Consider the following 15,908-nt stretch of genomic DNA (forward strand, 5'->3'; position numbering starts at 1 on the left):
GTAATATTGTTTCTACCCCCCTTGAATTGTACTCAATTTGTGAATAGTATATTATATCGTGCTCCTTATGGTTATGAAAAAGAGAAAAAGAAAGTTGCCAAGTTGACCGATCAATTATCCAGGATCAGCACCAGCACCAATCAGCAGCACGGACAAGACAGGCACGAAATAAATATCCCGCCCACTGTGAAGATGTTACCAAGGTAACGGATGTCAACATGTCTGCCAGAGTGAAACAGAGTAGCAGGTCATCTGCGGATAAACATGCTAATAAGGACGTTCCTTCCACAGTAGGTTGCGAGATAATTAGCTATTCCATCAATACAATGGTTTGGTATAATAGTTGACCATACAGTATGTATGTATTAATTTCTAACGATAATTAAACAGTTATTTTAGCAGACAGCTATCCAACCGAACCAACCTGTTGTGCTCTTTTCAAGGAACAAGGTGCCAATGAAAAAATCAACCCTCAATGGAAACTTCTTTCCCATGTACAAATTAATACACTGTTGGATTTGACTGTGGAAGACTTGCAACTGTAAGAAACTATCACCTTTTGCCTAAAATAAATGCACAGAACCTTGAAGTAGAAGGAAAATATACCAAATGTGCTTCCTTTTTAATTATAGGCCTACAAAATGTGTTTTCTGTCATGGCTGTATAACCATAACCACTTTCTTTAAAAAAAATTAAAAAATCCGCCAGACAATTGGAGGACAAACTTGGATTTAAGAACTACCAGACATGTCTAAAGGAGGCAGCCTTGTTAGACTACTTTGTGTCAGGCTTCTGGTGGGCCAAAGAAATGAACTTTACGTGTCAGCAGATCTCATTCGTCATGGCAGTGCTGCAACTCTTACTAGACAATATAAGAGGTACGTTTCTTGACACACGTATATATTTGTGGTGAGAATTAGGAATGTGGTATATTGATTGTCCAGTACTGTGTTTCTATTAGGATTCAGATGTTTCTCTGCTGTATTCTATTGTGACCACCCCAAAGCTCATAAATGCCATACCTCTTGTCTTCTTACGATGTTACAGAGAAGCAGATGCCATTTGTTGATAACTTTCATCAATATGCCAAGGCTATAGCAGGCACTCGCCAGTCTCCAGCACCTGAAGTTGATGCCAGTCCGTTGTTTGATGCAGAGCAAGCCATGGCCATCACTGACTATCTCAAATGCAGGTAACAAAAAAAATATATAAAAAAAATTCAGGTGGTCCTCTGTGGTTCAGTTGGTAGAGCATGGCGCTAACAACGCTCAGGTTGTGGGTTTGATTCCTGCTGGGACCATCTATACTGAAATGTATGCACTCACTGCAATGTAAGTCGCTTTGGATAAAAGCGTCAGCTAAATGGCGTATGTTATTGGTATATATTAGGTAACATGTTTCTTCATTAGTAAACACAGGGCTTGTGGACCGTTTATTATTTGCAGTCTGCTGGAAGTAATGATTGTCAATTTGTGAAGCAACCTACCAAAAGCCATGGTGAGGTATACGGGCCCCATTAATTTTAGTGATGTTGGCACAACACTCCTTCCCAGTTGTCATGAAAAGTTTATTCATTTTAACTGGAGTATTGTATCCCCGTCAAATTCACCACTTTATGATCTACGTTGTTAGTGTATGAGCCTATTGAAATGTCTAAATGATTCACCACTTCTGCAAAGTAGTCATTTATGCAACTTTGACAGGGAAGTAAGAAGCCCACGGTAAAAGGAATAAACAATATCTAAATATGATTGTTTTTGGTGAACAATCAGATGCAGTAAGGCTAGAGCAGTGTTTTAGTTCTCATTAGTCTCAGGTTTCTATGGAGCTCTTCTTTATGCCTCTCAGTAATGCTGTATTGTTGCTGTTTTTTTTAAAGATTCTTTATTGCAGCAAGATTCAGTGTAGATGCAGCATTGAACCAATCCTCTTATGTCCTCTTGTTTTATCTGGTTCTGTTTTTATTAAAGCCAGAGATTGCTCACTGATCATCTTTCTTTTTTTTCTTTTTCTTTGTCTGCATAATCATAATTTGACATGTTTGCTCAATACCTCTTGAGAGCTTAGATATCATTTCCCACGTACTGTATGTATCAGATTACTCAGAGGGCTCTCTCGAGATCACTTCTGTCCTTTTTTCTTATCACTGCATTGTTTTTGAAGAATTGCATGCTGTAGCTTCTTTCCCAATGAAAGATATTTTCTGAGAAATGTCATTGATTCACTGATTCAATGTTGTGGTTAAGAAAGTCTCTTGTCAGTGAATTCCTCTCATGGCTTTTAATGATCCCATGGCCCAGGGTATTATAGATATCTTCAGTCTATTCCTGTGAAAAGTTTTCCATTTATGTCCATTTAATAATAATAATAATAATAATAATAATAATAATAACAATAATGTATTACACTTATAAAGCACTTTTCATTATACAATAATAATCCCAAAATGTATCAAATAAAACATAAAATAGAAAGATTCTTAAAAAAAATATACAGGTCAATCAAAGTCTAAGAGGAAGGGTAGGCCAGCCAATAAAGATGCTTCTTAAGTAAAGATGCCCCAACAGTCTGAACAGTCCTTAGATGGTCAGGAAGACAGTTCCAAAGGTGGGATGCGTGAGAGGAAATGGCACAGTCCCCCATTGTGCAGAGACTGGTTCTGGGTGCATGGAGCAGTTTGGCATGGCTTGACCATAGGAAGTGGACATTTATGGGATGAGAGTAGGTCCGACAGATAGGTCCGATGCCATTTAGGAATTTGTAGACCAGGAAGAGAATTACAAAGTAAATTTGTCAATTAAAGTCATTTAGACCTGGTTTGAGACAGATTAGACAGAGGGTCTTCCTCAGTGCCTCACTCGTGTGACCTATATGATCTTCTGTTCCTAACCGTGACTCCCCTGTTCCCTGTAGTCTATTTCAGGACTACAAACTGTATGAGTTTCTCTTCACCCACCCGAGAGAGGAGCTGCTCCTTGGAATGGAGGTGAGACATTGTCTCATTTATGCTAGTTTCAGTTTAATGTTTCTTCTGTTCGTGGGTGGATGCGTCCATGAATGTCTGTGCATTTACTACAGTATGTGTGGGATTTTAGTTATAAAACAAGTGCATTATTTGGAAAGGCAGTGATCCTGGCAAGACGCAAACCTTACCTGTTTTTGTCCCTAATTATAAATGTATCTGTAATCTCTAACAAACACACTGATTAAATGATTTCTTTACCTAGATAGTTCAATGACGTGCTTCACAAACAATATACACAAATCATCCCAAGACTGCTGTAGAATGACTCATCCACAGATTATCACAGATGTCTGAATGACATCATCATGAGTCCTACTTTCCCAGCATTGAGAGTTAGTGACTTCGGAGTAAGAGTTGTTTGAAAGTTATGTGTTGTAAAACAGAATCAGGATATAAACAGCACACAGACATCTCTGATTATATATACATAACCATATCATAAAAGCAGCAATCAAAGTCTTGGAGGAAGGGTAGGTCAGCCGGTAAAGATGTGTCTTAAGGCCTACTTTAAAAGCCCCAACAGTCTGAACAGTCCTTAGATGGTCAGGAAGAGAGTTCCAAAGATGTGGTGCGTGGGAGGAAAAGGCACCATCCCCCATTGTGCAGAGCTTGGTTCTGGGTGCATGAAGCAGTTTGGTGTGGCTTGACCATAGGGTGCGTTGAGGTTCATAGTGTTCATAGAGTAGGTCCGAAAGATAGGCAGGTCCGAAGCCATTTAGGGCTTTGTAGACCTGGATTGTGGGGATCCTACAGCCATGAGCAGGTCATTTACAACCTTCACCAGGGCTGTCTCAGTACTGTGCATAAGCCAGAGAGCCTCATAAAGCTGGTTAGCACAGAGGTGTGAGTGAGGCTGAGTTTCCACTATGTTCTCCAGGACTTTGAATGTAAATGGGAGGTTGGAAATAGGCCTGTAGTTTGAGAGAAGGTCTTGATCAGAGCATGTTTCCTTGAGCAGGGGGGTGATTTTAAACAGTGATGGCACCTGCCTGTGGGGAGGGACTTGTTGAACAGGTTGGTACCAAACTGGATGAGCAGCTGAGCATGTTTTGAACAGTGATGTTGGAATAGGGTCAAGGAGGGTCACTGGTGGTTTTCATTTTTTAGGTGATTACTAACACAGAAGCAGATAAGACCAGAGCACTTAGAGCTCTATGTACCTGATAATGAACCACAACATTGGTGAAAATCTCTCCCTTCCACTCTATTAGGCAACACCAGAGGAATGATAATGCACTGCACTTTATGTTCTCATTATTGCCATATAATCATTATGGGATGTTTATACCATAGGATAGTACAGGAAGAGGGCCTTCATGTTCATATGTTTGGAATATGATTGTTATTGATGATATTCAGCCTCACATAGAAATCAGAATGTAATATTTTTTTTTTTATATCAACATGTTTTTGAAGACAAGGCATGGATTTGCTGTTGTCGTGGACTAAGCTTGCTGTTGTGAGCTGGTAATGATGTTTGCTTTGGAGTGCTGTGCTGTTATACAGATCAGATACAGATTCTAGGTCAAGCACTCCACTATAGATATGGCCCCCTGGATGTCATGAAATGATTTAGATGTTGTATTTATTTTGGTGTAGGGTTTACAAGGTCTGTTTACAATGAATATGCTCACTTCCTGAAGACAACAAACATAATGTGGAGAAAGTGTGCAGAAGACCCATTTTTTTCCAATGATAATCACATTCAAAGTAATGATGCTCTGACCAAGAATCATAAGAACTTAGATTGTAGAATCAGAATATGTTTTATTCACAGTGCTATCAAAGCATAAAAGGAAAATGTGATGCGATGTTACCTTGTACAGTATATGCCATAAGTATAAGGTGAAAGGTCATAGATGAAGCAATATCAGCCATTTGCCACAGTATAAACTAAATGTTCAGACTCCTTGTATTTCAGAGGACTATTGAGGTCATCAGCTCGTCAGATGTTGTGGCTCCGTTGGAGGAGGGGATGCAGGCTGATGTGTACTTCTGCTACATGGCCCCGCCCCCTGTTGAACAGCAGGAAGAGGTACCTGAATGAATCCCAAACCAACTGCCACCTCCACACCCTATGCACTTGCATAGATATAGGAGGTTAGGTGTAAGCAATATTGCAGAAACTACCTCCCTCCTCTGAGATCTCCTCCAGGGTCCAGGGTGAAGGGGCTAGGGGTTGAAACTACCCCCATCCTCTGAGATCTCCTCCAGGGTCCAGGGTGTAGGGGCTAGGGGTTGAAACTACCCCCATCCTCTGAGATCTCCTCCAGGGTCCAGGGTGTAGGGGCTAGGGGTTGAAACTACCCCCATCCTCTGAGATCTCCTCCAGGGTGTAGGGGCTAGGGGTTGAAACTACCCCCATCCTCTCAGATCTCCTCCAGGATCCAAGGTGTAGGGGCTAGGGGTTGAAACTACCCCCATCCTCTGAGATCTCCTCCAGGGTCCAGGGTGTAGGGGCTAGGGGTTGAAACTACCCCCATCCTCTGAGATCTCCTCCAGGATCCAAGGTGTAGGGGCTAGGGGGTAATCTGAGCTCTTTGGACAGTGGTATTAACAGCTGACTTATTATCTGGATGGAAGTTGAAAGTAAATATTTTTTATTAACATAATAGCAACATAATAAATTATCTATCTATTGTGATAAGAGAATTCCATAATCCAAAATCACTTTTAACATGGCGTTTATGACTTACTGAATTTATTTAATGGAAAATAAAATGCAATTACATAGAGCAGTATTATCACAAGTCAATTGCCTTGCTATTTTACAAAAGGCCACTGGTAGGCACTGTCTCACTTCTGTTGAGACTGAATCTGACTTATCCAACTACAGTATATCTATGATTAGGCTATCACTGTACAAACAATACTTATAGCAACACCTTCACGTTTGAGTAACCTGTACTTGAATTTACACTAACAAAATGTAATAGTTTATGAAGTCAAACACATGCATATTGCTTAACCAAACTGCAGAAATCCTCACACACACTATAGGCTATTTCTATAAAAGTGTTGTTTGAATCCAGGTGATGAAGAGGAATCAAGAGGAAGATGAAACAAATGAAACAGAGGTGCAGAAGGGGGATGCCTTTGAAGGCTACACCATAGAGGATGTCAATGAAGTGCTTGGGGAAATGACCACAGAGTTGTTGGGAAACTTGCAGGTATGATGCTATTCTGAATTTAAACCCTTCAGGATTTTGTATATTTTAAGTAATAACTACAGTTATTATATAAAAGGTCCTTAGATGTATTTTATGCTGGTATTTCATCCACAGAGTTGGAAGATAATGCCAAGCATAACATGAATTAAGTAATTTCTGTGCTGTACATCTCAACTGATCTGTCTTAATGTAGTTATGCTTACTGCAGCAGAAATAATCCTTTTCCTGTCTTTCACATTCTTACACAAGTTGAATATTTTGGATTCTCTCAAACAGGGAGAGCAGGTTTGGACTAGGTGCTCATAGGCATCAAGTTGTAAAAAGCATGAAAGGTTTTCATTTGCTGGTTTGGACTACGTGCTCAGGCATCAAGTTGTAAAAAGCCTGAAAGGTTTTCATTTGGAGAAGGCCTTAAATAGGACAGGCGAGCAGACATTTAATAACACTAAAGAGTCCTGGGTCTTGTTTGACAAAGGGCTGAACAGCTGCAGTGACTTTGTCTAGATGTTATTAAGTGGGTCGGCTGTAATTTGAAACCCTGCATATACACTCAGTGTGTGCATCTTGATTGTGAATGATCCACAGCAGAACTCAAGCTATTTCCATCCATTCTCCCGGGCATATTCTGCTTCTCTATCTCTGGGAGGTCAATTACATATTTCAATGCTAAATTTAGGTCTTCATAATATATGACAGTCTAAAAGAACTCCCAAAGCAAAAGTAGATCACTTTTGAAGGCTACAAAAGTGTATTTGTTTTTGAAGGAAATGAAACAATTAGAGAAAAATCTGAGTATGGATAGGGGAGACCAGGGACAAATGTAACAGGGCTATAAAGGCCCCATATGCAAGATTGTGCCCCCTTTTCTCTGCAATGGGAGTGTATCTCCTCTTCTCTCCCTCCCCTCACGCTCAGTGCAGACTACTTCAAACTGAAACAATGAATCTGTCCATCATTTTCTCATTTTTATCCAGCGAATTTCTGAGTTACATGACCTTAAAACTAGCAAAGGTTTTTGTGATTTGAAGTGCAGCCATTATTTAGTTTGAAAATGTACACATACACAAGAATATGGAAATGAGCCAGCCAGTGGAGACACTTGAAACGAGTGCTTTACCAGCAGCTGTACATTTATACTGTGACAGAAAACCAAGTCATGGATACCATACACTGTATTTCTCCCTAAACTACCCCACCAGCTCCCACCGAGGGTGAGGGTGCACACTATTGTGGCTACACAGTACAAACTTCTCCAATGAATCCGTCAATCATTTTCAAGTTTTTTTCCAGCGAATGTCTTAGTTACATGACCTTGAAACAAAGGACGTGTGTGGTTGAAAGTAGTCGTTATTTTGTTTATTTAGCCTAGAAATGCAAATTCAGGCAGAAGGGCAGGGTCTTGGCAGGTGCATGCATTGTCACATACTGCCAATGCATCATAAGTAACGATTCAGCATGGTTATTTAGTGACATTTTTAAGGGGAAAATGCTACATGAAGTGTCTTCTATAAGTATTGGAAAGAGGAAGCATTTTGTCTTCTTTTAACTCGACTCAAACAGTTTGGATGTGAAATCGGACAATTACTATGGGGTCAAAGTAGAGATTCTTAGCTTTAATTCAATGTTTTTTTAATTAATTAATTCATTTAATGGATTCACCATTTAAAAAGCACAAGATCTTTTAAACGTACTCCCCCTATTTCAGGGCTCCAAAAGTATTGGTAAAAAACATATAATGTCCAAATAAACTACTCATGATTAGTATATCCTTTGCATGCAATAACCGCCTGAAGTTTGGGACCCATTGACCCCATCAGATGCTGGGTATATTCTCTGGTGATGCTCTGCCCAGGCCTGTACTGCAGCCATCTTGTTGTTTGTTTTGAGGTCTTTTTGCCTAAAGACATATCATCAGGAAATGTAATGCATGTTCAATTGGATTTAAATCAGAAGATTGACTTGTGCCATCCAATGAATTTGTAGGCGTTTGCTTGTACTCGAGCAGACAAGATGTTTCTGTACACTTCAGTGTACTGTCAGCAGTAACATTATCATTTAAGACAAGTTAACCAGTTCTTGTGGCAGCTATACATGCCCAAACAATAGCACCCCCTCCACCATGTTTCACAGATGAGGTGGTATGCTGTAAATCTTTGGCAGATCCTTTTTTTCTCCAAAATGTCCACTTGCAATCACTCTGGTACATGATAATACATCTTAGATAGTACATCTTATCTGTCCACAAGACCTTTTTCCAGACCTTTGCAGGCTTTTTAGGTACTTTTTAGCATACTGTAACCTGACCATCCTTATTGAGGATAACTAGTGGTTTGCACCTTGCAGTGAAGCCTCTGTAGTTTGTCTAGCGACATATTCTGCAGATGGTACTGTAGTCTCTGATGCCTACCTCCTGGAGAGTGTTCCTGATCAGTGAGATAGTTGTTTTGGAGGTGTTCTTAATTATGGTGAGCATTCTTTGGTCATCCACTACCAGCCTGTTTGCGATTCCTCACCAGTGCTTATTTTTTTCTTTGTAATGATGTTCCAAACTGTTCATTAGGTTTTAGCTATTTTTCTGTTGTTTTTTTGGGGGGGGGTTTTGGCCTAATAATGGCTTCCTTGACATTGATTGACACCTCTTTGGTCCTAATGCTGACAGACATCAATAGCTAACTCCAAAGGCAAATGCAAAGCCTAGAATCAACACTAGATATTGAAAGCTCCCTTATGCCTGCACAAATGATGTGATGAAACACACCTGACTAACCAGAAACCCCTGTCAAGCCAATTGTTATCATCAAATAAAAGCTGCAAATCTCTACTTTAACCTCATAGTAATTGTTTGATTTCAAATCCAAACCTTTGGAGTATAGAGCCAAAAGAAGAAATATGCTTATATCTATATAATGTATCTATATTTTGATAGCTTTGGGATTGTAGAGTGCAAATAAAGTCAACGGGTATGGTCTGAGTACCATCAGTTGCCGTTTTGACCTAGAGACCATTACAGAGCTGTAAAATGCCGCTACTTATACTAATTCCATGTCTCTACACTGCCTTGACTGGGAACTCGTAGAACTGTAAAACAGCAAAACATTTTGGGAGCAAAGTGAGTTTATTTGGTGTATTTTTTAGGTGTTACAATTGACCCCGGGCACAGGGGCGAATGTAACATCAGCATTCTTGGATTCAAATCAATACTGTCATCACACCGTCTCCTATAGAGACCTATAAATGGTATGAATGATTAGTAGACAGATGTACATTTCTTATATCAAAAAAAATGACGTCTCGTAATAGAATAGAGTTGTATTACTTAACTCTGAGTAATAGAGTTAAAAATTGGTACAATTGCCCCTGGTCTCCCCTACTTTATACAGTTTTGTGTGAGGGTTTGACCTTGATGTGGATTGTCTGCCATTCCAAATTGCTGCTCTCTGGTAAACGATATTTAATAACATCCATTTTTTTTCAGAGGGGTTATTTTAGTTGCGAAAGTTCCCAGGAGTTTCAAAAGGCATGTGGATCTCATCATCCCTTATATGGTATAAATGTTGAAATTGGCAAATGTCGGAAAAGCTGTGGGTGAATTCCATAAGTGGATTGGAACCATTTAATTTTGCAGAATACAGTGCAGTACAATAAATGGAAGGATCTTGGGGATAGAAAAACATGCACCAGAAAAAATGCACCATTTTGAATATTGCACTGACGCTGACATTCTGAATATCTATGAATATCTGACACTATGTTCAGCATTATGGTAATACTATGCAAATATCAAAACAAGAATCACTACGGCATACTAAATTAACTCATTGAATTATTTTGTGATTACAGATAGAATTTACAGAGAAGTTGCGAGTTCAAGAGGAGACCTACAGTGCCAGACTAGAGCGGCTGAAAAATGATTCCTCAAAATAGCAACAACACAAAATATGACATAGCCACTGTACCTACTTATCTACTTTGGTTTGGATGATAAACTGTTTTGAGCAATGTTTTCATGTGTTGAGTGTAATGTCCTGAGGGTTTCTTTAGCTCATGCCTCAAATTATCTTAATTGCTTTGATGCATATGTCATGCAGGCATGTCATACTGTAAACATGGGTTTATTATATGACAAATGAAAATTGATTGCTTTTTCAAAGGTATTGTATGTGGAAACATGAACGCAAAACAGGTTTTAAATAGCTACTGAGCAGGCAAAATAACTCATTGCAGAAGCTTATATAATTTTTACAGGGAGCATTTCTCACAAGTCATTAGCTGTCTGAGAGTGCTATGGCAACACACTGCAACTCACTGCCTAAATAGCTGAGTTGCTATACACAGTCATGTATTATTTAAGCTGAATGGTAGCTTTTCCCCCTGCATTTGAACAAGTAGTCCGCTTAATCGGCCTGAAACCACTATAAATACACACTGCAGTACTGTACATCACAAAGAATGCCGATAAATGTTTTGTTGTGTTTTGGGTTCCCAACAGATTAGGTTTCTCATAGGATTTTTGGCCTCACACTGCTTGACAAAGAGACATTATCTTAAGTTGCGTCATTTGTTTTGTAGCCTACTGTTGGGAAAGAAAAGAAATACAATGTTTAATGTTCACCACATCTATTTTATTTGTGATCGTTTTACTTGACTCAAGTGTATTCATCTTTCAAAAACATTTAGCAATTCAACAATCACAATCTTAGGCTGAATATATAACCCCCTTCACTATAGATTGTTTCTGGAATAAACTATGAAATAAAAGCTTTTGTTTCCTTATCAAATGAAACTTGATCTGCTTTCATGGCCTTGATGTTGGAAAAGTAACCTGAAGAGTGAGTTGGGAATGTTTGCTCAAATTCCATCGGAACGTGCCTGTACAACATGTTGTTTGGAAGTGTGTTATTTGTTCTCAAAAAGCACAGATTGACCTGTTTTTCTGCTCAGTGTAGAAGAGTTGAAGAATCTTCCCTCCACTGGCCAAAGCAGCACATTGCAGGGTGGTGATATTTCCTCATACTTCATAGACTACGGTTTACTTGCTCCTAACCAAACAGGAAATCAGCAGGGTTGTCTGTGGTACTTGAGTCCTATCTGCAGCCTTCTTTTCTATTGTCACTGTGACTATGTCTATGTTAAAGCAGCTTGTTGTGAGGTGCTGAGTATGATGCAACTTTCCCTACTCAAGAGACTACCTTTTATCAAACTGAATATTAGGATTATTTCATCATAGAATCTATTTCATACATACTGTGTAATGGTTACATCATTAGTTACAAAACATTTTTTGCAATCAAGCTATCAAGAGAATACAAGATTTACAGCTTTAATCAATTCCCAAAATATGTCTTACCTTGGCAGATGTTCAATTAAAACGTTTCATAAGAACATCGGTTAAGGTGAAAATTCAGACCTCGATGAGACTGCCAGGATTTAACTCATCCTCCTGAGGCCATAAAGTTCTGGAACACACTTTAAATTGTCATATTTGCCACGTCAAGTCTTTGGTTTACCTCATTGCATTGGCTTTCAGTTTAGTGGTGCTTTGTCTGGGGCTTCGCCTCTCATGTAGAAAATCCTCTTCCTTCAGAGCATGTTGGTCGTATTAGCGTCATAAGACAATTGACTGATAATGCTGGGTACATGTATAAGTGTGCCACTTGATTGATAATGCTGTGAATATTCTGTGTAGGTCTCTGCACTGTGAAAGGTAATCCCATCATATATCATGTTTACCTCCCAAATAAAAATGATATGGCTTTAAAAGTCATTATAGTTTATCTATGCATAGGACATGATGATACTATATGCATGGGAGCACATAAATATGAGTCTGGGGGTTTGCATCTAAAGAACATACTTAGAGCTCAGAGCACGAGCTGTGTGTCTGTGCTTTTTACATTCTGATGTGGATGGATGTCCTTGAGTTTGAGATGTCCTCGTTTATTGTTAATTGACTTACTTGAAACATCTGGTACCAGAACAACCTTAGCTCTTCTCCATTGTGGGTTTGAATGAGTTGCACCCTGACCAGCCATAAGGCCAGATGTTCATCTTTCCTTTTAAGCTGGAAAGTTATGAGGGTTACTCAAAATGCCTGACTGGTCGCCTCTTGGCTTTCCACACATTCCTAAATTACCATGTAATTTAAAACCTTGCTTTCATTGCAAAATACCAGAATGCTGCACTCTATTCAGTGTGGTCACAGTTGTGTTATTGAAACATAAAAATAATGATCACTTTGTTAAAAAAACCAAGTCACTGTACTGCAAAAAAAAAGCAATGACTGTACTACTGTAGGTTGGTATAAAAAGAATGGTAGACTCTACCGGACAGTTTAATTTAAAACCAGGATTAGGCTTATTCTAATTAGGTAGTTGTGTGTTTCCTGCTCTGAGGACACTTTAATATCTGCTTGATATCAACTACTTTGTTTCAAAAACATTTAGAAAGGAACTAAACAAAAGTGTGATTGATTGATTGATTGATGATTAACTGAAGTAACTAGTCCTAGGCACAGATCAGGGATCAGTTTACCTGCCCTAAATCCAAATTTAAATGTATGTAGGAATAACCCTAGAACAGTGTCTAAGGAGCAACATTCCCTATTTCCAATAACTACAATAATTAATAAAGAATTTAGTTTAGTAAGGATGGTTCTTTAACGCTTAGACTTGAATACATTGTGGGCCAACAGTCACAACAGTGCCTCACTGACAAGTTCCCTCTGAGGTCTAATTAGCCTATTTTCACCCATTGTTTTTTGCCATTAATTCCTCTATACATGTATCATGACATTGTAATAGCCAAGCAAAATCTTTGCACTTGAGGCTCTCACAGAGAAATGTGAAGAACTATATTTCAGGTTTGCTAAGTATTATCTCCATATTATATCTTAGATGTAGGCCTAAATAAAAGCTACAATACCTGGCAAATTAAATCATGACACATTATAACTTCATTTAAATGCTTCCTGGAAACACCAGGACAATAAAGGTATCATTGTTGTTTAATGAAATGTATATGTTCTGTATTTGTATAATGCAATTGTCACCATTTTCACAATTTACCCAATTGTCAAGGGAAGCAATTTGAGTGGAACCAGAGAATGGGCTGTGGTGGAACTAATCAACTTCAAGTTGCTACAGCGTGGGACCCATTTATCATTGACAAATCTGTCTCCTACACACATGTGAAGCTGACAATCTTCTCTGCTTGCTGGTCGAAAAATATTCCAGCTAAGTGAAACAGCAGCGAAATGATCAAACAAGTGTGAGTGGACACACTTTCATTAGCAAGGGCTAGCATTGCATCAATAAACACTGCAGTTTGGTGAGGGCTGCACGTGGCACTGTGTCTGTTTTCTAGCACTGAGGTTTTGTAGTTATTTTCAACACATCATTTTATGATGTATTGTATACAACCAGGATATACACTCATAACTCTGTTTTTAATAGAATCCCCCCCCCCCCGAAAAAAAAAGAAAAGAAAAAACGACTTAAATCTGCAGAGGAAAACCACAAAAAAACATGCATTATAGAAGAGTGTGGTGTAAAAGTAGTGCATCTGCCACACCAACACCAGCAGCAGCCAAACCAAAGGTGAACACAATCTGCCCAGTGGAAGGGTGCTATAGTATGCTTGAGTTCCAGCAGCTGGTGAGGTTAGTCCTTAGTCAGTGACGACTGTAGGGTTAGTGGAACCACACCAAGGAGAGGAATATATAGTATGCCAACGGTGGCCTGAAAAGAAAGAAAAAAACACACACTGGATTCCAGGTAATATCATGCACTGGATGAGCTCCAAGTCCATAACAACACAACCATTTTTCATAGAGCCTTATCATCTCATTGTCAACATTGCAAGAGGAGTTCCCGGACAAACATGTAACGGAAAGTGTGGGGGAAAGGTTGGGCCAAGGGACGCTATCACTGCCACACTTATTCACAAGACCATTGTGGCAGTTGTCCACATTCGGGAGGTGAATCTAAAGATCCCTCTTTCAGGCCGATGGTGCACTGGGTTATCACTACTAATAGATGCTATAGGCTTGTCCATCAGGACCAGTCCTCGGTGGCAGCTGCCAAGGTTCCGTCAGGTTAGTTTTAGATTGGGACTAGCCATTTTAAACCATGTCTGAGAAATACAATTGTAGTGCTCCCATTATGGTGCAGCCTAAGCCATTGTTAAAAATGAAAAGGCCTGTTTTTTGTTTGAATTATTGTTTTATTCTCTTTCACACTGGAAAGAAAGCAAGGTATTTTACACCAGGATCACACTGCATGTCTGCTGTTTGTTCTTTTTGTAAAATTTACATCAGAATCATTCCTTAGATGAGAACGACACACTTTTAACACTTACAGTATGTTTCTTCAGTGTCTCAACAAATGCAATAACAACACAGCCCACGGTTCAAACTCATTACCATTTGCGATAGTTCATATTCATTTCAAGTCTTGTTATGCGTCATTAATGTTGCTTACATAATGAAATTCATTTAGTCTGTAGGGCTCATTGTATAAATCATTAATTTCTTTCTGTACAAGCAGCAGTAAATCAACCTCACCCTTCCTCTTCTCATTTGTTTGAGTCATTTTAATGGCTAAATGTTTTAAGGCTAATCTTATCTGTAGAGATATGGTCCTATATTTACTGGTGTATTACGTTTGGCTGTGAGGAGAGAGGTGTAAAATAGAAAAGAAACTGTTGCAAAGGCCAATCTTTATTGACATACCAGAACTCTCCAGTAGACATCAAAATAATGCGGACTCAGTACTGTCCATAATGATGAGGGATAAGGTTGATGCACAGAACATAAAGTGAGCTGTTGTAATTAGTGTGTCTGATATGGTTTCTACTGAAGTGTATCAGTCATGTGTTATGTATCTTTCTTGGTCAAAGTATTTTGAAGGTCAGGGTCAAGACAATTAGTATTGTGGCAATAGGTACAAAGCAATGTGATAAGGTAATTATACAATGTGTCGTAATGCAATACTATGTTAAGTGCAAGTGGAGACTATATAAAAATATGACTTAACATCACTGGCTAAAGACTTCCCCAAAGTCAGTCAAATATTTTTTAATTGGACAATGTGATCAAGATTAAGAATACTTTTGGGAAGAGTTAAATACACAGTCATAAGGACTGCAATAACAATTTATTGCCGACCATAACAAGAAATGTTACCGTTTTGTGAAATGAGTACATGTCTATGTATGACTGATTGCTCATGTTGCAAGTTTGGGCTTAGCTTTTGCTGTGACTTGAAATATTGTGTTTTGTTTCCACTCATCCTGGCAATGGCAGTATGAGAGGCTGGGAGGGAAGGTTTGGAACATGATAGGTTTGTGTAATATAATTGAACCAGAAATCTAACCCACCTGGGGTAAGGAGCTTTGACAGTGTTGTTAGCTGCCCTGCCCCCCGCGCTCTCCCTGGCCTGCTAACACCTTAATCCTCATTCAATATGATAATGTTGAAGTTTTTATAATTAAACAGCAGTTCTTTGCCTCTATGACAACTGAATGTGTGTTGTATAGCAACCCTGAACTATGCATTTGTAATATCCATCCTTGAATTTAATTATTTTGAGCCATAGTTTCATCTATTTTTCTAGTTAAATTGATGATATTGTAATAGGTTTCACTAAATTGGCACTCTGGGAAATATCGTATACATTTACCAGTCACTAGATTTAGAACAACTACAGTATTACAGT

At 38.9% G+C, this 15,908-nt stretch overlaps 1 protein-coding gene across 1 annotated transcript; it reads left to right on the forward strand.

The window, feature by feature from the left end:
* Window positions 1–218: 218 nt before the first annotated feature.
* Window positions 219–10,119, forward strand: cabcoco1 (ciliary associated calcium binding coiled-coil 1; the record flags this gene model as incomplete). Its single annotated transcript, XM_083688222.1, has 8 exons — window positions 219–290; window positions 444–541; window positions 709–878; window positions 1,048–1,192; window positions 2,914–2,986; window positions 4,947–5,060; window positions 6,058–6,195; window positions 10,036–10,119. The coding sequence occupies 8 exons, from the start codon at window positions 219–221 to the stop codon at window positions 10,117–10,119; spliced, it is 894 nt and encodes a 297-aa protein (XP_083544348.1).
* Between the last annotated feature and the right edge of the window lie 5,789 nt (window positions 10,120–15,908).

Source organism: Argentina silus (assembly GCF_951799395.1).
Source record: "Argentina silus genome assembly, chromosome: 16".
NCBI classification, from domain to species: domain Eukaryota; kingdom Metazoa; phylum Chordata; class Actinopteri; order Argentiniformes; family Argentinidae; genus Argentina; species Argentina silus.